Source organism: Scomber scombrus, chromosome 5, assembly GCF_963691925.1.
Source record: "Scomber scombrus chromosome 5, fScoSco1.1, whole genome shotgun sequence".
NCBI lineage: Eukaryota > Metazoa > Chordata > Actinopteri > Scombriformes > Scombridae > Scomber > Scomber scombrus.
In genome coordinates, this window is record NC_084974.1 from 22,760,943 (window position 1) to 22,784,623 (window position 23,681).

The 23,681-nt window shown below is 44.0% G+C and overlaps 1 protein-coding gene across 2 annotated transcripts in view; it reads right to left on the minus strand.

Moving 5' to 3' along the window:
• cdon (cell adhesion associated, oncogene regulated) overlaps nt 1-23,084 on the minus strand; it is a 34,493-nt gene extending 11,409 nt beyond the window's left edge. For both annotated transcript variants that reach the window (XM_062418938.1, XM_062418937.1), the window contains exons 1-9: nt 22,587-23,084; nt 7,521-7,659; nt 6,389-6,667; nt 5,725-5,871; nt 5,258-5,401; nt 4,882-5,172; nt 4,517-4,786; nt 794-1,074; nt 130-304 (exon numbers count right to left, since the gene is read on the minus strand). In XM_062418938.1, the coding sequence (XP_062274922.1) occupies nt 130-304; nt 794-1,074; nt 4,517-4,786; nt 4,882-5,172; nt 5,258-5,401; nt 5,725-5,871; nt 6,389-6,667; nt 7,521-7,593 (1,660 nt within the window). In that variant the 5' untranslated portion in view covers nt 7,594-7,659; nt 22,587-23,084. The remainder of the gene's footprint in view (nt 1-129; nt 305-793; nt 1,075-4,516; nt 4,787-4,881; nt 5,173-5,257; nt 5,402-5,724; nt 5,872-6,388; nt 6,668-7,520; nt 7,660-22,586) is intronic.
• Nucleotides 23,085-23,681: the final 597 nt, after the last annotated feature.

Consider the following 23,681-nt stretch of genomic DNA (forward strand, 5'->3'; position numbering starts at 1 on the left):
CCAGTGGTCAGTCAAGACAAGAAACACTAACCAGCCTAATGTGCACAGGAATGCAAAGTATACAAATATCTGTTGTTTTAACAGTGTTTAAATGTGGATTTTTCGTTACAAGCCAGTGGTCGCACCAACCTTTGCCAGTGCGAAAAGTGAGCATTGCTGGCTGGCCCTCGCCTGCTGAACTCCGAGCCACCATCAGCACTTCATAGAGACTGGAGGACTCCAGCTCTGGCAGCCGCAGGGTCTTCTCACTGCCAGGAACACGAACTGTGTACCAGCTCCCCACCACTGTTCCCATTTCATCGACCTGACACACACACACACACACACACATACAGACACACACAAACACATGACTAAAAATGACAAAGAGCAAAACCAAATCATCTGGCGGTATAAATCCTCCGCACTTCCATTCAAGCCTGAATAACAACAGGGAACGGCCTCAGAAACAATGCCTGTGAGATTTCTGTCATAATTTCCAACCCCAGCTAAACTGAGCCCTGCTGCCAGCAAAGTCTTAACTGGTATTGCTGCAGTTTTATAGTCAGAGTGAGCTTATTACTGAAGCAAACACAGGGTTTTAAAGAGGAAATGACCAACCTTTCAGTCAGTCCAGGTCCTGGTCATACCTTTTTTATTTTAATGCACAAATTACAGCAAAACACTTCAGGGAAAAGTCATGTACTTGCGGTAACACTAAAATCTGTCTTTAAGTAAAGGGTAGTAAGGGTGACAATAGGCAGATAAGCTCATAACTTTCCCCTTAGTTGACTGACAGTTAGTCTCAACTCACCTTACGGTACTTTACAAAATAGGCATTGATTGGACTTCCTCCATCACGCCCCGCCCTCCACTCCAGGTCATACATATCAGGTTTGTGAGTCTGAGGCGGGCTGATGATGATAGGCGCCTCTGGAGTGGGACGGTCACCACTGCGGTCGACCGGCAGGTTGAGTGTGTGGTGGACGCCTTCCTGCTCGGTTAGGAAGCGCTCGTGGCCCTCATCGCTCTGCATGGGGTGGAGCGATGGTGAAGCATCCAGCATCACACCGCTGGTGGAGCTCACCAGTGGATCTGTCGGGGGGGGGGGAAGACGATACACAGTATGTTTAATAAAGCTGTAATAACAACTAACTGGGGCGGCTGTGGCTCAGGAGGTAGAGCGGTCGTCCTCCAATTGGAAGATTGGCGGTTCGATTCCCGGCTCCTCCAGTCTACATGTCGATGTGTCCTTGGGCAAGACACTTAACCCCTAATTGCTCCCGTTGCTGTGCCAACGGTGTATGAATGCGAGTGAATGGTTAGCTCCCTTCTGATGTGTTGGCACCCTGCGTGGTAGCTGCCTGCCATCAGTGTATGAATGTGTGTGAATGGGGTGAATGAGTTGTAGTGTAAAGCGCTTTGAGTGGTCGAAAAGACTAGAAAGGCGCTATATAAGTACAGTCCATTTACCATTTAACTGTGACTGAATTAAATTCCTTCTTGATTACTTTTTAGGTATTCAGGTTTCACCAGTTAATGAAGGTTTTAACTAAAAATACAACAAACAGACATATAGCAGCTTTTATACAAGCACATTTATTTGTCTAAAAATCTCTAACATGATGAATAAACATGTCTAGATGGAGCTGTGAAATCAGACAGCAGTCAGAGATCTAATTGTATATGGTGACATTTAATTGACCATGCAAATAAAACAAATTAGCTTTTGGGAGTAACCACCAATCACATGTACTTAGTACAGCAGCTCCACACTGCATATGCTCATGTTTTAGTATGCAGTATATTGTGAAACTATAAATTGTTCCACTCCTAAATGTAACTCAGTGAGGTGGCACTAAATGTCCACAGAGGATACACCAACACTGGAAAGTTTTACATTTGGAGCAAGCCCTATTTTTAAAAAATCTACATAAAATAACAAGAAAACCTGGATATCTGCAGCACCATACAATCACGCTTTGTTTGGTTTTTTTCATTAAATCTTTGCCAGAGCCAGAGCAGTCCACCTGGGCAAATTATGCAAGCTGGGAGCCTTTTTATGGCTGACACTGTTTTGGCAGAGCTCATGGTGGAATTTTTTCACAGACGTTTGGAGGAGTGCTGAGCACAGCCTACGTGAGCAGGGACCTCTCAATTCTGAGCCACACCACTGAGGTCAGAGAGCACCATGACAGTGATTAAGGAGGTCAAAGCAGCAAAGCTTACCAAAGGGAAAAAGTGCAAGGTACTGAGTCCACTTTTGGGCAGGTTTTTTTTGTGTGTGTGTGTGCAGCACTGGTTCACTTTGTAAAACAAACAGGTCCGGAGCTGGTAACACTAGACCTGATCCTGGGACTGCAGCCAGCTGCCACACATTCCACACGCCAACCATTAAAATACCGGAGAGAATCAGACCCCAGCATTACATCCAGTCCTACACACTCTCCCGCCCTGTCCCTCCCTCTGCCCTGCACCACTCTCGCCTCTCCACGGCTCTGACTCATAGCTTCACCGCGGCCGGGGCTCCTCCTTCACCACACTGAGATATGAGAGGAGGCAATTAAGGCCACGGGCAGCATTTTCACCATCTGATGGAGGGGAGTGATATATCTTTCTTGAGTAAGTGCTACTACACCTGGACAGAAATATGCTGCCAGGCCCTTCCCAGAAAAAAAAGGTCAGTCCATTAGCGAAGAACACCTGTGAGTAAATGGGATAGTAAATCACGAAGGATTACTGGCAGAGATGAGAGCATCAGTTTGGACTGAGCTCAACTCACTTAAGGACGTGTGGATGTATTTTTTATAGACATCAGAATATCTCCTTTCTATTAGGGTTGTGGCGAAGAGGTAGCAGTTGCAATTACGACTATTATTAATGATTACTTTCATTATAAATTAAGCTATCAGTTGTTTAGTCAATTTATCACTTAATTTGGTTTATAAATATCAGGAATATGTGAAAAAAGGCCCATGACAATTTCCAGAAGGTGCACATAGTGATGTTTTTTAAAATTGCTTGTCCAAAACCTGAAGATATCAAATATAAAGTGATTTAAAACAGTTCAGAAGATAAAACTAGAGAATAATTGGCTTTGTTGCTTGATAGATGACTTATGAAATAATAAGTACAATTGTTAAATAGTTTTCATTAAATCAGCTGATAAAATATTAACTCCAGCACTAGTCTTGGCCAACCTAGTAGACCCGCTATCTGGAAACTAGAGAGCACAGTAAGTGCTAATGGGAATGACAGGAAGAAGGACACCACACCACATCTCCCCAGTGGCACATTCAACTAAACTGATGAAAGCAGGTGGTTGTCATAGTGATGGAAACAATGATACCAAAACACTAAAAGCGAGCATATTTCAGATTGCTTCTTCTGTGATTAATTACAATAACGGAGAACACACACCGGCAACACCGTTTACTTTAAACGCATCAGGCATTTGATAAGCTCCGGTACCTGGTACCCAAAAAACAACCCAACACAAACTGACCTCCGAGTGTTTACCTCTGCTGGGTATATCCCTCTTATCAGCTTCACATACTGTTTTTGTGTATAAATGGGGTCTGGAGCAAAAGACATTAAATCTCATCCTTCCTCCTGTGGTCTGTTGGGGAGCAAATGTTTTGCAGCGAACACGCCCAATCCTGTCTGATTTGTACTCCCTATGTACCGCATGTAGTTGTATTAATCATTCTGCAGATAGAGGGGCGAGTTGAGTAATGGGGCCCTCGTACAGAGCTGCTGAGGGGGGTGAGAGAGAGAGAGAGAGAGAGAGAGAGTAGTGGTGGAGGGGAGGGGGGTTGTGATGTGTTAATAAATAAAAGGCAGTTGTGTATGATGTTGACAGCTGGGTGGTCTGGTCCTCGTCATAACCCTTCACGGCTACTCCTTACATTCCAGCGTCCGGGGGCTTATCCCCGACGGCGTGCACAAAGCTCACTCTCACGCTCAAGCTCAGTTCAAGGCTCAGGAGGAGGGCGGCCTTGGCCAAGCCTCTCCTACCGGCCCTCAGAAAAACACACACACATACACACTTACACTCACAGTGCAAGGACTCCATACAGATACTGTATGCGCAGGCCCACAGAGATCCCGCCTGGTAAGATGCCTTAACCATAGGACTTAACCCTTTCCATTACCATTACCAAGAATTTCTGTAACAATTTATATTCATGCCGCCTCTCTAGAGCTGCTTCCTTTGGTATCAGCTGTCGTTGTACAAACTCACAATGAGGAAATGTCTTGTCCAAACCCATAGGACAAGTTTTTATACAAGATTTCAAAGTGTTACGAAGTGGCTACGCAACACTGTATCCAGTTTTATATTGTTTTGAGGGGTAAGTGTAATAATGGGAGCAGTGGGGTTGAGGAAGTTTTAAAAAAATCATAAATGATATATCTTTAGGTTTTGGATTGTTGATTTGATAAAACAAGCTATTAAAAGATGTCAATTTCAGCTCTATTTTCTTACATTTTATAGACCGCATGTTCAATCATTATAACATGACTGATAGAGGCATACCTGATTGCACTGTAAGCATTCCGAATGACTGTGCCGAGCTAATCCCATTGTCCAGTAGACACTGATACATGCCACCATCCTGCGGTGTCACTTCTGTGATAACAAGTGAGGACCCGGAGATCTGAAATCGGTGCGATGGGGTGATGGGATCAGCGTTGAATAGCCAGGTGATGTTTGGGGAGGGGTTTCCCCTTGATACGCAGGTAAAACGAGTGGAAGAGGCGGGAGAGACGTGCTGGTTGGTCAGGCCCTCCACGACAGACACAGATTCTATAGAGGGAGGGATGGAAGAGCAACTTAAATTTCAATGTCTCTGCTTCATAAAGTCTAAACACAAAAAACACTATTTCTTATCCGTTTCTTACCAGGAACATTCACAGTATAGTTAGCACTCATCACAGTCCCTCTCTCAGTCTCAGCAGCACAGGTATAACTTCCTTCATCACTCCTCGTCACCGTAACAAAGACAAGGTTGTTGTGCTGTCGTTGGTGAGAAGGCCCCAGTGTGAATGTCTTGCCATCCTTAAACCATGTAGCTGCTGGTGCAGGGCTACCAGACACGATACACTCCAATGTGAGCGGCTGTGACTGCTGCGGCGACACGGTCACAGGGGTGGTGGGGTAAACTATCCGCACAGGTGGGGAAGTGTCTGAATCTATCCAAAAAAATAAAAAGGCATGTTAGCAAAAATAATAGAAAAAGCAAGGCGAGATACTTCAATTAAATGTCATCTGACTTACGTTTGACTGAGAGTTTGGTACCATGAGTCTGCATCACGGTTTCCCCGGTAACAGGGTTGTACGCACCACATTTATACATGCCTTGGTGCTGGGCTGAAACAGAGATAATCTGGAGGTTCCCAGATGGAAGAACTAGGTAGTCATCTGAAAAGAGAAGGAGAAAGCAGCTTCAGTAGTAGCACAATATCTTGTCCAAAAGGGGTAAGCAATATAAATGAATTCTTCGAACATGGTGCATATTATATTATGACATTAATATATTTTGTGAAAAAGGATATTCTCTGGAAAATCAAATAAATGTCAAATCCAGGAATGAAATGTGCTAATACAACATGAGATATGAACGATATTAACAGTAAAGCATGTCTTACAGCATGTATCGTCATATCTAGAGATAGAAAATATTTGAAAAAAACATAAGAATAAACTTTTACATTTATACTCTGGTTTCTGGTTTACAAACATACCTGTTGAAACTTCTATCCACTCCCCTCGTACCCTTAGCCGAGGCAGGGCTGGAGGGACACTGTGCGGTAGAGGACACTCTATAAGGACAGTGCTGCCTTCCTGCACTGATAATGACCGCCGTCGGCCATCTTCATATTCTGATATTTCTGCAAGGACAAAGAAAAAGAAAAGTCCTTAATTTAAACTCAATTTCTGTGCAGAATACTGGAGTTTTAATATGTGCAGAGAATCAGCGCAGACCCGAACAAAGGCGAATAGTGCTACTCGGGTCATGATGTTTGTGTTGGATCACTGGGTTTTATTGTTGGAGTGAGTGATTCTACTCATGTCTGATACAGCTCCAGATCAGGGTCAACCCCTTAGTGTAGTGTCCAACGGCAAGCAACATCCCAGCAGGAACATAACACACTACACAGGAAAGCCCAAGGCTCATTAAGGATACCGGTCGAGAGGCATCTGGAAGGGTGCCCGAGTAAAAAAACTCCTACTGCTTCCTTCCCTCCGCCACTCAGCAGCAGGCAGCTGAGGACAGCCATTCTTTTTAAGTGTTGCACACTCACAAAATGGCCTTCATTTTCTCAAAGCTACTTCCTTTCTTTCTTTCCCCCGTCGCTTTGAAGTGAGCAGAAGTATTCACAAAAGGGTAATTCTCTGCATCCGTACCTGCTATGGCCACACGTGCGTGGCGGCTGGCAATAGCCGGCCCGTGGTCTAAGCGTGCCACACAATGATAGACGCCGGTGTGGATGGGCTTAAGAGAGGAGATGGTGAGGGAACCTCCATTCAGCTCCATGCCGGGCAGGGTGTCAGGGTCCAGGGGAAGACCTCTGAAGCGCCAGGAAATAGCCGCAGATGGAGGACTTGCTGAGCAGCGCAGACGAGCGACAGAGCCATGACTCTGAACCAAGGAGGCAGGCTCAGAGCGGAAAGAGGGATATTGAGCTGATAAGGAAACAAAAGGGGAGAAAAAAACTGGTAAAGAATGTTGAATAAGTATTTTTGTGGTCATTGGTTAATAAACCCAAATTACATAAGACCACATTCTCATTGACCTGTACTGCTTTCAAAACATACAGATAGATTTCTGCCGCCTGCACCTTAATTCAAGAAAGCTGAACATAAATTAATTTGTTGTGCTCAAAGAAATCTGATATTTCAAAACCTGGACAGCTTAATCTAACTCTATGTACTATGTGTTACAGTAAGTGAGAAATACATTTGGGGGGCTTTTTTGTATTTAGGGTGAACCGAACCGATGCTTTTGTGGTTTTTGCCATAAAAATTCAAAAGATATATCATATCTATATGAAACTATGCCGTTAATGCCAACATCATTTTCCTTTCTCTTAATAAAAGCTTAAATAGCCTTTGCTTTGCTGCCATTATGGCTACCATAGTGACTATCTGTTTCTTTAGCTTTCTGCTAATGAACAAACACCGATGTAAGAACTGTATAATAAGCCATGAGTATGAAAACACATATCAAATATCACAAGTTATGAATTTAAAGCTGTGATACTTGACTTTTGATATACTAGAGGCCGAAGAACTTCAAATCATGCCTTATCATACTGCAAATTATTACCTTAAAAGCTAATATTTGTGTATCTATGTATCTCCTATTTGGTGCTGGGTAGGCAGTATACAGTGAGTTTATCAGAGCTTGTTTGCTTAAAAGCTGCTTGATAACTCCAACCAGTGCAGATATCATACAGCAACCTTATAGGAAGTTATTTTAGGAAACGGATCTCACCACTCCTATCCGTGTGACACTGAGAGTAGGACACCAACTTACATGAGCAGCTGATAAGCAGGGACTGGCTGAGACACAGCACAGTGGACAGGAGGACCCTTAGGCCACTGTCCATGGTGCACTTTGACCCCTGCCAGCAGCCGTGTTGCCCAGCACGCACGCCCTCGACCGTTCAACAAACCTGCAACACACAGAAGAGAGGGAGAAACACATCAAACCAGAGCTATGCACGGAAACATGACAGGATGGGCAAAGGATGAGAAAGAGAAAAATTATCATGCAAAACACGCCGGCGGGGGGATTTAAAAAGGTGGATCTTCTATTAATCTATTAGGTTCCAAATAAATCCTGCACGACAATCCTTCTAATCTTCACGACACATCCCCTTTACACACTCCTTGATCTCCATCTCCCACCCTCTCCTCTGACCCTCTCTACTCACCCACTTCAGTGTCTAAACAGAGGCTGGAATGTCCAGCCTCTCCGCTACCCTGCCCCTCTCTCCCACTGGGCCGCTGAGGTCTCCCGCTAATGGAGTGGCTGTGGAGAGACTGTCGCCCCACTCTTAATATCACTCTCTTGTCACACTGTGTTGCTTCCTCATAGGTTCACTGTAGCCTGAAGTGCAGGCCCAGACACACTCAGGGAGACAAGAGAAGAGCCAAAGGGAGAGACAGAAAAGGAGTGGAGGGCACGTAATTAGGAGCATTCCTCTATCCTTTTCAACCCGACCCCCTCCGACTGCAGCACCTCCTCCTTTTTCTAAGAGTAATCCGGGCAGGCTTTGATCCCAGGTTCCTGGTTGGTAACCAGGGTTTGAGCCTGAGGCCGGAGGGACAATGGCCGTCCAGCTGTGATATTCACACTGGCGCTTCAGTGGCTCACAGATGTTAGCGGAAGGGCCGACCGGGGCTGAAGGGTGGGTCAAATTAAAAGGATGATGTCTGGGTGGGATCAGTGAAGCTGAACAGGTTTCTTACACTCGTTCTCTAACCTAGACATTGTTTCATCTGCTCGACAATCAAGCAGGTCAGTTTGTTTAGCCTCCTCTCAAGGTTGCAGCACGACTGCTGTGTCCCAGTGGATTACAGTTTGAGAAGAGCTACAATGACATTCAAGTCCCTAACAAAACTGTGAAAAGACAAAGTGGCCATCACAGTTTTTTAAGTATGCCAGTTGTTTTTGTCCGACCAACAGTCCATAACCCAAAGATATGTGACTTAAAATTATATAAAAGAGAGAAAAGCAGCAAATGTTGCCATATTTTGCGTAACACATGACTTTAACTATCAATACATTCTCAAAATGATCACTGATTTATTTTCTGTTGATTGACAAATTGAGCTGCAGTTCCAGCACTAGTTTGGAAAGATGCTAGAAGCACATTTGTTCCTTTATGATCTTTCCATTGAAACACAGATGCTTTATTCATATCCTCATCCTCTCTCTCTTCATCTTTGTCTCTCTCTTTCCCTCTGATGGCATCCTGAGAGGAGGAGGAGAGAAGAGGCAGGAAATAATAAACTCTCCCAGCTTCTGGCTCACGCCCCCTTCTCACCCGACAGTCAAAGGTCAGAGAAGAGCAGAGAGAGGGTGAACCAGCGGGTGTCTGGTGGCCCTGGACCAGCCCCCAGAGGTCACCTCCAGCTCTCTCAGCTACACACACACACACACACACACACACACACACACACACACACACACACACACACACACACACACACACACACACACACACACACACACACACACACACACACACACACACACACACACACACACACACACACACACACACACACACACACACACACACTAAGAAACATTCCTCACTAAACAGGTGTAAAAGTACTTAAAATAATAAAAAACGAGTAAAAATTCTTTCTCAGTAGCAACAAATGTCAGCCTGATTCTGATACTGAACTGCTACTGTGAACAATCTGTAATGTGACTTTAGGATTATACATACTATACTGTATACAGTATGTGTTGTACTCGCTGCATTACAGGCTCCAGTTTGAATGTGTGCAAGCTCATTCAGGCGGATCAAACCCACATCTTGCAGGCTAGCGTTTCTCCATCCCACGAGTCGCAACAGGCCCCGCACACTGCCCCCATGTCATCAGTGGAAACTATCTTTCTCTCTCTGCCGGAATAATGATATATAATTACAATAATAACAACACCGCTATAAAAATGCACAGCTAGGCACTGGTACATTGGCACACAGTGTGAGAAACCGGAGCTGATACTGTAACTCCCTCTCTATCTACCTCACTCTCTTACTCTTATTTTAACCCGTTACTTCCTCCCAGTGGGCGTAGCAGATGGGCACCGCAGCAGCGACTGGGTGCCCTTGTGTAAACACACACACAGCTGCCTATCTGGCCCATTGATCTGGCGCAACGAGGAAACACAGGGGCATCATTCCTCCCTCTTATCTGTTTGGCTTTCCCCTGACATCCGCCACCATGAAGCCGCCTCAGTGGAGACAGACACTGTGAGGATATCTTGTATCCCTCATCACAGAGAATCGTCCTGATGCTGGCAGCACTGGCTGTATGGAAAGGCAAGCCCTGCTTCCTCCTGAGCAGACGCCCAGACAAAAGCTGGAGTGGCCCTTTGACAAAGGGGAAGTCCCTGTAAAATGAAGTCTGATCAGCCTGAGAGCCGTCTGCTCTGGTCCCACGTTGATCTGCAGCCAGCCAGCCCACTCCCTCACTGCTCTGCTCTCTTCATCCAAAACTCCAGACCATACTACTTAATGGAAGAAGAAAAAAAGTCCTGCTCCAGATTTCCTCCTCCTGTCCCAAATCTGATCTTGTGTTACTCTGTTTTTACACTTAGGTTGTAGATGCAGGGCCATTTTCAAGACAGGTCAACCAGCTATAAATTGAAGAGACATCTTGCGCACAGACTCCGGGCCACTTAAAGCTGATATACAGACACAGGGACAGTTTATGAAAATAAATGGGTCATTGAGTTCAAGTGGAAAAGTTCATATTTCTTGGGTGGGGGGACTGAGCATGTATGTTTAGGAAATGTTTGACTGACACCTGGCTTAAGTGTGTGAAAGCGAACAAAAAAACAGCAGTCTACTTTCGGCAATTTGCATCTCTCAATTACTTAATTTTTATCTTCTATACTCCCTTCCAGAAGAATTCATACTGTACTGTACTGTCCTGAGACAGCACTTTTATTTATCCATCTTGGGAGTAATACAAAACTTGGACACAGGAATAGCCCCATCCATCCCCTCATAGGACAAGAGGGATTCCTGGTGATGACACACAAGAAAATAAACACCCTGACAGGCTGCCCTCAGGGAAAGGAAAGAGGTTCAGGTTCTGAGGGGGGGGGGGTTAGCACCTGCACGCCTTTTTGGAGTCCTTGGCAGGAACTACTTAAAGCCCCATCTGCCCCCATGTGGGGCTGGCCCATATCCCTGTCATATTGGGTAAACAGGGACAAAAGCAACGCGGTGGAGCATCAAAGACCTGGAGGGCATAGGAAGAACAGGTCACAACTGGTGCTGCTGACTGAGGCAGGGGCCTGGCCTCTCCGCTTCACAAGACTGCACAGCTGAATGAAAGCCAATGGCAAACATCGAGAAGCAGCTCCACTGCTGATCCGATAACAAGGGCCAATCCTGACTGCTATGGCAATCAATACTGGATTGGTGCAAATCCAGTAAATTTGAAAGGTTTATCTAGTTTTTTAAAAAATGAAACAAATAAATGGAACTGAATGCAGTACAGAGTTAGAGATAAAGGTATTAAAGGGTAAGGGAGCAGCAGGGTGTGAGAGAAAGAGCAAGTCTTTTCTGGTATGATGGTCTAATCTGACCTGCGCACTGAAGCTGATTCACATGCTATACCCCAAACCTGTCTGCACTCGCCCCACATCTCACTGACAGAAGATCTGCAGTGTACACATTCCTCAGCTCCACAGAGAAAGAGAGAGGCACAAGAGATGGGAGATAAATTCAAAACAAAAAGATGAGAGGCAATGGGGGAAACATCATCTAACCATAAAGCAAGGACTCTCTGTCTGTCTGTATGTATGTCCTTTACATATCTCGAGAACTGGTCATCCAATCTACTTCACACTTGGCGGCCGTATCACTCGGGGCCCAAAGAAAAGCAGTGTCAGATTTGGTGCAATTTAGAGACGCGACAGGTTCAATATTAATAAACTTTGAACAAACAAGCAAACAGCAAGCCGCTCAGCTCTGTGTCTGAGTGCTGAGTGTGCAGAAGTAAAAAAGAGTGGGATGGAAATGAATTTGGATTAGTGGATATTCTTACTCAGGGTAAAATTTGAGAAGTTGGAAATTGCATAGGGTCTGACGAAATGGCTAAATGACGTGTGTTATAGTCAAATAATGAAGAAAAAAAACTACTGAATAGAGTGTGAGTGTTCATTAAACCTTCAAATCCCTGCATGAGTTGTTTTCACCCAGAAATATTTATACTTCAGATTCTTCTTACTCCATAATAATAAAACCATAAGCATGAGCCGGCGATCTAAGCTGTACACCAAGTCGGAGAAACTTTTTTTTTCCACATGGCACGCTCTAAAAAGAGAAAAATAGACAGCGTAAACAGAGCTTTTAATCAAGAATGGACAGACTCTGAGGCTACTTCCCACGGGCAGCTCAAAACCAGTACGTCTCATATAAGCACAAATCTTTTGAGCAAATATACCCACTCCAATGATCCAAACTGAAGCCACAGAAAATAAATGATCTAAGAGCCCAATATGATGGATCCACTTTATTTTAGAAGGAGCATTTTTTTTTCAAAGGCTCGGTTTTTGTATTTTATTTTTAAATGCAGTCCACATTATACATGATATGAGAAAAAGATTCACTATTACAGCACTTTACATCTGCGTTCAATACAATGTTAGTTTCTTTCATGTTATGGGTATAAATGCTCATTCACAACTCATTAATTTATCTAAAATACAGTATTAATTGTTCTACTATATACTGGAGGCCAAGCAATCAGCCCGTTACGAACAGGCACTGCACTAGTATGAGAGAAAATAGGAAGAAAAGCTCTCTGGGAGAGGAGTAAATGGAGATGGGGGTATAAAGAGGTGAAACATTCACTGGGAGGTGAAAAGTTGCCAAGCCTCGACTCATTTCTCCTCCCTCTTTTTTTGGCTCAAAGATAGAGACGTACAGATAATGGCTGAGCTCGTTTCCGCGTCTGCCAAAAACTGATGATTCAGCCTGACTACATTCAGCTCAGCCCAGAAACTTGGGAAGAGACTCCCGAGAGAAGAGACTCCAGGGGACCATTATGGGCTTCTTCTATTGGTCTGGGTGAGCCCACTGAGGCAGCCTGGGGCCAAAGAGGAAACTAATGAGTGGAAACACTGGGCCTCTGGTACAGCCTAACTCTGTCTGATTAAAGACTGAGACTTTATTAAAAGTAGGACAGACTTAGAGAAGGAGAGTGAGCTAAAAAAAACAGATAGAATGCGAGAAAGAGAATAGAAAAGAGAGGCATGATTTGGAATCAACCAAGGGGATTAGAAGGGGGTCCTTTTTGTTTTACAGTGACAAGTGAGGAGCAAATCACATTCGAGGAGTTTAGTCGATCCATAATAAAAAATAACTGCCCCTGTCTGAACCTGATATCCTGCAGAAATGGTAACATAAGTCTCCTAAATAACTCACTTAAGTGTGTGTGAGTGTGTAGAAGACAAATGAGACGCTACTTAAAGGACAGTCTGCTTCTCAGACACTGGTGTGTGTTGGTGTATGTGTGTGTGGGTCGGCGGGAGTACACAGCATCAGCAGTCCGGGAGGCGCAGGGTGACATCGGGGCCAAGCTGGTCCCAGAGCCCGGTGACGGCACAGCCCTGACGACAGCGCCGTGGTGTGGGATCAGACGAGAGGAGGAATGAAAGGAGAGGCCCCGGGGGATCAGACAGTCACATCCCACAAAGCCCTGTTTACCAAGTACACACATTCCCTCCAACCCCACCCCTCCCTGCACCTCCTCCTCCTCCCCCTCCAACGCCTCCGTTCTCCAAAGCCCGACCCTCCCAAAGTGCCAGGGCCGGGACCTGGGAGACAGCGTTAATTCCACCCTGAGGCTTGTTGGCCGAGGACACAAACAGAGAGTGGAGTGAGGGGAGAGAAAGGGAGGGTGGTAGAAAGACTGAGACTGAGGGGAGAGAGAGAGAGAGTGGGGACTGAATGGTACAGTATGTAAGACCTATCTTAATTGGAGATTGTTCTGCAATGTCTTGTTTTTCCTGGGAATCGGCGAGGGGGGGAGACAGGAGGGTGGGGAGGTACGGTTGTTTCCCAAGGTCCTGAACAGCAGGATTAACCACAGGGGTGAAACTCAATAGTGGCCTCGGACACTGGAAACAGATCCCTGGGTATCACCACCATACAAGGCCACCTCAAGACCTTTTGCAAAGCGCATGTAACTAACAACCCTTCCCCATTGTTGGAGCACTCTGGGCCCTTCCGGCTGATTTCACAGGCCTTTCAGCCCACAGGGGAACGTCTGCTCAGACGAAAAAGGTAATTCTGATCGAAAGGAGGAATGCACAAGAGGGCCTTCTTGCCCGCGGGGCCTGGGTGTGTTATAACACTGATCTCCAACATGTGCCAAGAGTCTGATTCATCACGCCAGGTGAGAGGGGAGCTGGGATTGTGAAGCCATGGCACTGGGGCAGAAGAGGCCACAGATTCACATTCCTCAAAATCAGCTTTGATTAGAGAGATGATGGGAAAAAACGCGTTGATGCAGGGGAGGAAAAACCATCACGTTTGCCAAAACGTCTTGAAAATGTCTACTTTTCTCTAGGGGAGTAAGGACGCTATCTGTGTTTCTAAATGCTGTTGTGTGGGCTGTGAACTATGGGCATGCAGTGATGTGATCCAGCCACCCCCACCCCTCTCCCCTCAGTGCAGTCTCCCGTCCCTCCCCAGCTCTCCTGGATTCCATCACCGCTTGTGTCTCTACGGCAACAAGCGGCGAGGAGGCAGACAACAGTTTCTGTTCAGTCTCCTCCTGATAGGTCCCTGGCTGCTGACCAAACGCACTTTCAAACTAAAACATATATTAAATAATGTAATTTCAAATATGTGCAACAAAAACAAAATGACAGAGTGTACAGATAGATAGTAAGAAGAAAGTCCAGAGCAGAAAGAAAAACTCAATTGGGGTTGCTTTGAGGGTGTTTTTCTCAGCTTTGTTTGTCACTTGAGAGGCGTGAGAAAGGAAAGTACACACAGAGTATTTTCATTTCTCAGAGTGATGAATTGACTCTGCAAATATAATGGATTTATGGCCTTATATTCATGGATGGTGGGGGGTGAGAGGGATTTACGGGACAGCAAGTCTCGTCTGCGAAGACCTGAACTCCGCCGCCAGCCAGCAGAACAAAAACAAACGTGTAAAAAGGTTATTAGTCTTCTTCACCAATTCCACAAATCTCTTGCAAAAACCCAAACAAACAAACCAGCTCCCCTTGTACGTACAAGTCTGAGGACCCAAAGCTAAATATCCAATCCTAAACAGAGTGTGTAAATGCTTTATTTAGTTTGTCTAAATGTTTATCCGTCTCGCCTTGTAACACTCCACGCTTGTTGTGCGGCAATCGAGAGATCACAAAACAAACTTGGTGGTGATACATCAACACACACATCATCCGAGTTTCCACTTCTGGCTCTGGGTCAAATAGTAAAAACCTCTCCAACATGTTTAGGGTCCAGGCCGCTCAGTGCTGCAGTGTTAGAGGTGAGAAAAGCTTTTGGCAGATGACGTAGTGCCGGTGACGCTGCCAAAAGAAACACAACCTCGTGACAACAGCGAAACATTGCAATAATACAGAACCGGTGGCATATGCTAACCCAGTGTGTTCTTTGTGTTGATTTCTGTGTGTTTGCTACTGTGTAAGAGCACCGCAAAGACATGACAGTGATTTATTTTACTTAACTCAAGTCAGTCAAACTAGAGATGTGTTTCCATTCATCACGAGGCACAAGAAACACGCCCCACGGTTTGCACAGTATCTGCTCCATCTCCAAACATTCACAGAAGAATCCAGAAGGCAAAAGCATTCATATGTTTTATTCTTCTGGCTTAAATTCCTCCTTTCACTTTGAATATCTTTTATAAATAAAAGGTTCCGCAGCTCCCTAAGGGGGGGCCACATCTCGGTGCAGGGATGGCCCAAAATGGCACCCTTAACCACAGGTCTGGAGGCAGGCAGCGGCAGTACCCACACTGCCTCACACTCTGATCTGGGAGAAAAACAGCCCTTCAAACAAGTAGCCTGTTTGTCAGCCAGAGGGGAGTGCCAGCCACTAGTTTTGCCTTAATATAGTCTTGCTGATCCTCGCGCTGGCTTTTAAACAGCACACACATTCTGGTTCGCACAAAACCCATGTCAGATGTGACTTATTGGTTCAACATTTGAAATAGAAAGCTGCGGTCGCTTGCAGTTTCAGAAAGAAAAAGACAGTAACTTTTGGGGCCCACGCTGAGGCGATGGACTAAGTCAGGCATATTTAGTAGGGTCAGTTTTCAGGAAGGGAAAAAGAAATGAATCTTGCAAACAGGAAGACGCATGTTCTGAAATACTTTGTTTTGAACTGTGAGAGCTGTCAGCAAGGGATCGGATCAGAAGTTCACTCCCCGAAATCTTCCCTAGGGCTGAGAAATCAATAAGAAACCTACATGAGACACTGGCCGTGGAACAATGGGTCTCATCATGTATTTGCTTGACAATAATGAGAAAAATAGTTGTTTTTGGCGAGAGGCGAGTTGAGTTGTGTAAAAAAATGCCACGTCAAAACCCTCCTTGGAGAACTTTTTGTTCTTTCGCATACATGTGGTGTTCTGCATCATGTTAAAGGCACATACAGTATATTATAGCTACATGAGCCAAAAAGCATTCCCTAGGACGATTATGAGCACATAATAAAAAGGCATTTAGAGAAAATAAAAAACTTCAAATTGTAAGGCTAGAAAAAGACTTGCAGCACGCTTCAAACAGCCAGCAGAACCGACAAAGTGTTTTGCAGCCTGTCATGGTCTTTTGGACTTTTCATCAAGCCAACCAGCTCCAGTACGTATCGAGATTTGATCTTTCCCTACATCATATTTTCCTTCCAGTAAAAATCATGCTCTCTATCAAAATGTGTCCTGTGTCACACAAACTGCTCTTGACCATCTGCTGGCGAGGTATTTTCATTATCTGCGACCGCCTAGACAGTGTGTTTTTCCTCAAAGTGCCATGTGTGTGGTATTGGTTTACATTCCCTTATCATATTCAGAACAGACATATATATTTAGTTGAAGCCTGTATTTCCATTACATTAACACAAAACAAACCGTCTTCAGAGAAGAAGCAGACCTCCGAGCCCCTGCCTATCTCTGAGCCTGCACGGCTTCGCCCCGCTGAATTTTCGGTGGCTGGCTGGAACATCTGTTTCTGCTGCTCCAAAAACTGTTTGTTTGTCTTAACAATTACGCCCTGATGTTTCTCATTTCATTTTTCGAATCTCTCAAAAGTCATTATCCAGTTTCAGGTCCTTCCAGGTTCTGAATTTTTTAGAAACTCAATACGACCGTCTGTTGAAAGCTGGTGTATACATCGAGCTACAGTCAGCTCACCTTTGACATTTCGGAGGAGCTTTACCAGTGGAAGCATGCAGCCTATCCGTAACATCCTGGAGTAACATGCTTGCATAGTAGAGCGAGTCAGTGCTGGGCTGTTTGGATCATCTGTCAGACATAGAAGAAATAGGGAGAGGGGGCGGGGGGGGGTCCCACTGAGAGACATATGTGTTGTGTAGTTATAATGACAGTGAGAACGCGGAGCAGATAAGAGGTGCTACTAACGACAGCTCCGTATAAACACGAGTGACACCTTCTGCTACTGCGTTTACCTTCGCGGCTACTTCAACACGGAGTCAATTCCACTCACAGAGAATAAATTTAGGGGGGGAAACGGAGGGTGGAAAGTAGTCTTTTTTTGTTAGCACTGCAGCTGTAGGGTGCACTCACCAACTCAGCAGTCACAAGAACTCAAACTCTCTTTCTGACCTGCCCATCTTTTCCCATCGACCCCTGCTCATGGCTGCTGGGTGTTGTCAATCAGCACCCTCTGGCTCCTTGAACATGGGGGGGGACTCTTTGGCAAACTGCCCAAAACTCCCCTCTGTCCATCTAATTGGGCATGAGCTGTGGGTCTGTCCTTGACGAATGGGAGCTGAAGCTCACAGGGGTAAAGGCCAGCATTAGAAAATGGGAAAGACGCTGCAGTATGACTCAATCCCTGAGCAATGGGAGTAAAAAAGGAGGGTAATGTGTCAATAGTTCAGAACAAGCCAGGTTTTAGTTTGGGAATAGTTGTTAGGAGGGTCAAACAAAAGTTAAGTTGACTGACAAAACAGTCAACTTAACTCTGCTTTATTATACTAAGGAGATGAAGTGGATTAGCCATCAGAGATTTAGAAAAAATGATTAAGACTTAATTCCAGCGGTCAAAATATTGTGATGATGATGAAAAATAAGGCGGCTGGTTCGAAATTCAGATTTCTCACCTCTTTTATGACTCTCAGAACATTTCCCTCCAACAAAAGGTTTATCCTTTAAAAGTAATATGACAGATCACAGTGGGAAACCAAATAAACAACTGAACCACATTGTAATTTAGGGTTTAAACTCACTTCCATTCACTTTAAGGCCACGGTAGTCTGACTCACCGGGTGTAGACTGTCGGTATAAGCCCGCCATTGGCTGACTATTTCAGTTGCATGTGTGTGACCATTTCTCAAAATCCCATTTCGGACAGGAAACAACAACAACATCCTCAAAGCTAGTAACTTAAACACTGAAAATGGCAAATTTGATGTATATAAAAAGGTAAACCTGCTTAGTTTTTTCAATGATTTTGCTATTTTAATGCCAGGTTTCACCTCTCCACGTGTAAATTCTCAACCAAAACAAGTTCCCCCACCAACACACAATTTCACAAAGACACCATCGCTGCATCCTGCTACCACCACCACCCAAGACGATTGTGATTGGTTTAAAGAAATACAAAACAAGCCAAGGCGTGTGCCCCCGCCGCCGTAGCAGAATGATAAAGGGTGCAGGTAGACCTTTCTCCAGGGCTGGCACAGCGCTAAAATCAAGTGTGGAGATGGGTCTGGCTATGTGACACCAGACCCGCGGCTGAGGTTTGCTGTCTGGCCTCAAATCCGTATGGCCTAGAAAATAATATGAATGTGGGAGGTGCCCAAAATATACTTAAGTCACCCATCTAGGACACACCCTCTCCCACCACACTTACCTCACATACTGTACATATTCATTCACTCACATTCTCTTACAGCTACAAGTGGGGCTGCAACTTACATCTGAAATTGTATTTTTCTTTATGATTAATTGATTTAAATGTAAAAATAAAACCCTAGCCATCCCAAATTGTTTTTTTCTTTTGGTGCAAAACCAATAATATTCAATCTAAAAAATATATAAAAACAGAAAAAAATCAGCAAGTTTTGAAGAGCTGAAACTAGCAAATATTTGGCTTTTTTTTCTTTATAAATGACATTTTATTGATAATTGCTAATCAAATGTTTTCAAATATTTTTCTCTCAATCAATTAATCGACTAATTATATCAGCCTTAATTGAAATTCATGCTTTACCTCAACTGCTGAGAAGGGTCTTATTGCAGTTCCGCAGACTTAGATGACACGACACGCCCCCCTCCCAATGTTTTTACCCTAACACTAACCATGACAATCCTCGTGCCTGAACCTAACCGAGCAGGCGTGCCGTGTAATAAAGTGGGTGTGTCGTGTAGCGTACCATCGTGAGTCCGCAGATAGACCTACTTGCAACTGCTGCTATTCGACATCCATTTGTCATTGTTGGAGCGCAAGTGGTTGTGTGATTATAATACTGCATCAGAGCCATTATGAGTGCAGGGGCTGGTATCATTACACATGCTTACATTCAAATTGCCCACTTAACATAGTTCTCCTACAGCAACATGTGTTTATCATTAGCAAGCACTCTAATGGCTCAAACATTATTTGAGCACACTTAATGACATCGTTGTGCTTTGTTCGGGTCTGTCAGATAAGAGTCGGGCCACTAATGGTTTATTAATTTCCCTGTGAGTCACAAAAACACGCTGTGAAAACTAAAGAATGACTCTGAGCCTCTGCCGTTGTCAGACTCAATCACATTCCCAATACGTAGTTACAGCGGGGGGAAAAACCCACACATTAACAACGTGCTCTGTTATACAAATTCATCCGTATGTTCAGCTTGAAATACAACATCTATTGGTAATGGAGCTTGGATTTCTGGGTCTGTTTTGCTGTTCAAAAGACTTTTTGTCAAATGTTTTATGAAGAAAAAAACAGCCATACTTGAAGACAATCTGATCCAAGAAAAGAGTGTAATGGCAAGACATATTTCTACAATCTAAACCATTACTTTAAGTATCATATTTGCGTTTCGGGTCCTTCAGAATCAAGGAAGACGAACTTCTATCCTGCTCGATATTGTGCTCCGACATTCAACAAACCAATGTTGGAGAGGCACAGAGCAAGTTTCTCCACAGACTTCAGGACCAGAATGCAATGCAGCCACAGCACACACTGCGAGCGGGGTTAAAATGGTTGAAAGAAAGTGGCCACAAAAAATAAATAACAACACCTTGATATAAAAAAAATTAAAAAACTCCTACTGGAACAGACTCAGTATCAAAAAGCTTTGTCCTTTAAAGTGAGCACCGTCAGCACAAAGAGCAAATCTCTCTCTCTCTGACCCTGTAAAAAGCTCACCCAATATTGGGGAGCACTGAAAGGATTTGAAAGCCATCGGAAGTGTCTTCTTGTCCCCCACTGACGCAACAATGCGCGAGCAACTGTTTGAACTTGAAAGTGTTTTATCTGGGAGCAGCCATGTGTGTCCCACTGACTGGATGTCATGCATTTGAGGAAGGATTCAAGACTTTGTTCTCAATAACTTTTAAGTGTTCAGTTTTTCTGAGAGTTACCCCTATGTAACAAAAGTCCCTGTGAAGCGCTGATGATAGGGGTGAAGAGCAGACAGAGGAAATTACTTAGAGAGAGAGGGAGAGAGAGAGAGAGATAGAGTGTGTGTGTGTGTGAGAGAGAGAGAGAGAGAGAGAGAGAGAGAGAGAGAGAGAGAGAGAGAGAGAGAGAGAGAGAGAGAGAGAGAGAGAGAGAGAGAGAGAGAGAGAGAGAGAAAATAAAAGTGAGGGAGTTGTTTCTGGAGCCACATCATTACTATCACTTTTACTCTGACTTTCTTTTTAATTTTTGCTCAGAAACACACAAGAAAAAACCTCATCCTGGATTATAACTGGCTGAATATTTACGATTCTCAACATTTATGTTGCATCTTTTATTATTTTTGAATGAATGGTGTGTTTTGTACTTGACAAAGTTTTTGCAACAAAGCACAAAACTAACTTTATTTATTTGTATTTGAATGAAGAAATATGCAATTTTAACAATGGGGACTTCTCTTAAAATTACTTTTTTTTTTTTTTTTTTTTAAATCTGTGTATGATTCAAAAATGATGCTATCCTCAAAGTGCCTGAAGTGCAGCAGAGCAGATCACAACACTGCATGACTTAAGTAAAATCAGCTTGTACACTCAGTCCTGAGCTTTGACTGAGGGAAGTTTTTTGACTAATCTAGCTTTTTTTTGTTTTTGTTTTTGAAATATTTCCCACATGGAAAAGATTAGAGGAAGAGACAGACACTGAAGAAATGAATGAAACTGAATCTGTTTGATGATCTCGATCACCCTACACTCAAACATCTGAACTCTCTCTTCTGTAAAGATTCCCCATTTAACCTTTAGTATTCTTATCATCTGTGTGACTAAACTAAAGCTTTAATGTCATGCTGAAAATCAGATAAATGCACATTCCTCATCGCTAAACAGTGGCACCTTCATCTGAGCAGGCAGGTACAGTTTCTTTTCAGCTCAGTGATTTCTGCACTTGCCAAATCAAAGCACTTCTAACATGGATTTACCAAAATCAACATTTATGACACCCTAGGGGGACATTACTGGTTCTCTGTCTTCAGAGAGAGAAAAAATAAAACTTCAAATATTAGTCTAAACTTTCATGTTCCTGCACAGTGGTAAATGTGGCTCCTGAGGTGGATCCATAATAAAAGTACAACTTTAGAACAAAGTAAATGTTTCACATATCCCAAGTCCATTTTCACCTTTTATGACCATGACACCAATGTGTCAACTGAGGGACATATTTGCCATTTCTAAAAATGTTCTTTCAACTTCAATACAGCCCTCAGGCCATCTGTTTTCGACTTGGACTGCACTGAAGCATTGCCTTCCAGAGCTGTTTACCAAACTTTACAAAATATTTAGGCTCTTTCTTGTATGTCATTCACCTCAGAGACAACCAAACTGAGCTGTGTCAGAATGCATAAAGATAGCAGATAATGGCTGAATAATGGCCAAATGCTATTTTAAATGCTTTAGGGTGTATTTTAGCAGAACACACAGTATGGCTTTACTGAAAAATGCTGCTCAAAAAAGTCTTGTATGAAGATTTACTTATTCTGTGTGCAGGATAAAATCAAAACAGTCCAAACTACAGTACAACACTGTATTCTGACACTATTCTGACACTAATCTGGGTAAAAGAAATGTAATTTTAAATAATGATTGTGTGTTGTAGGTGTTTTCACTGTATGGAGCATATTAAAGTGAGTATGTCACCTATTTAAGTTATTGTAAATATAGCTTATAATGTGGGAGACACACATAATATTCATCTCCGGACACGGGTGACCCCGTTTACCAGACTGCCACACAGACGGAGCATGTAGTAGGTCTCCACATTCACCACAATACAAAGTTTAGAAGACAGTGTAAAGTTTAGAAAACACATTTAACCAGCACTGTGGATTTCTGCTTCTTTGAACAGTCACTTTTTCCATCCTGAGAAGACCAGCTTGCCTATACCTTCCCCTCTCCCAGTCTGCCAGCGCCGGCCGGGCCGGGACTCCCCTCTTGCCTCCCCTCCGTCCGTGCTTACCTCTGTTGCAGGAGGGAAAAAGCTGCGAGCCGTCGGTTGTATTAACAGCAAAACGCATTCTTCTGGTGGCAAATCCGTACGGGGCCCTCCATTACACTCGGGCTCAAAGTGCGAGGCGACGGGAGAAACATGAAAACAGCCGGACGTGGAGAGTGGAAGCAAAAGAGAGAGAGAGAGGGGGGAAGAGAGAGTTTTCAAGCCCCGCAGAGCAGCGCAGTCTTCGGGGCCAAGGTGCGACAACCTCCCCCTCCTCTCCTTTCCTGGGTCTTAACTCGAGCTTGAGGTGGTGGTGGAGAGTTCTCTGCAGGGAAGTCCGTGTTTCTGAGTAAAAGCGTTTACGTCCCGGTTTCTCTCTGTCTCTCTTTCATACACACATACACATACACACACTCTCTCTCTGTCTCCTCTGTCTGTCTATCCCGTTATTGTACACTTCTTCTACCCTCTCGGTCTCCGTCTCTCTCTGTGCCGCTGCCTCCTCTACATACGCATCTTTGAAACCAGTGTCGAGTTGCTCAGCAAATCATGGCAGCGGTGAGGCTGGTCGTCAAACTAGGAATGTCCCAGCCCCGCAGTTCAATACAGCTCCTGGAGAGGAGGAGGGGAGGGGGCAGACAAGAGGGGAGTGTTGCCTGTATAGACTGCATTAATACATTTTTACAATCCCAACAAGAAAGAAGAAGGAGGGGGGGGGGGCAACTTCCTTCTTCCTCCTTTGCGCACACCTGTACTGTGATCAGGAGGTAAACCCACCTGAAAACTTGTTTAATGCTAATTTCATTATGTAGGAATTAATTAAATCATAATTACTGCTTTCGCTGAGGTGAATGAATGGATCTTGAATCTAAAAAATTGTGTTTGTTTTATTGTCGTTTTTTTATTATTATTTATGAATCAAAAAAGAACAATAAATGCAAGAGATAACATTAAAGTGCACACTTATTTCCAGCATGGTCACATGTTTTTAAAAAAATATGTAAAATTACACAATAATTTCATTTAAAACCCAAATTACATGAGTGAAAACTGATATAAAAATGACAATACAATGACTATTGATGTCCTACCACACCAAATAAGTCGAAGTCCACACCA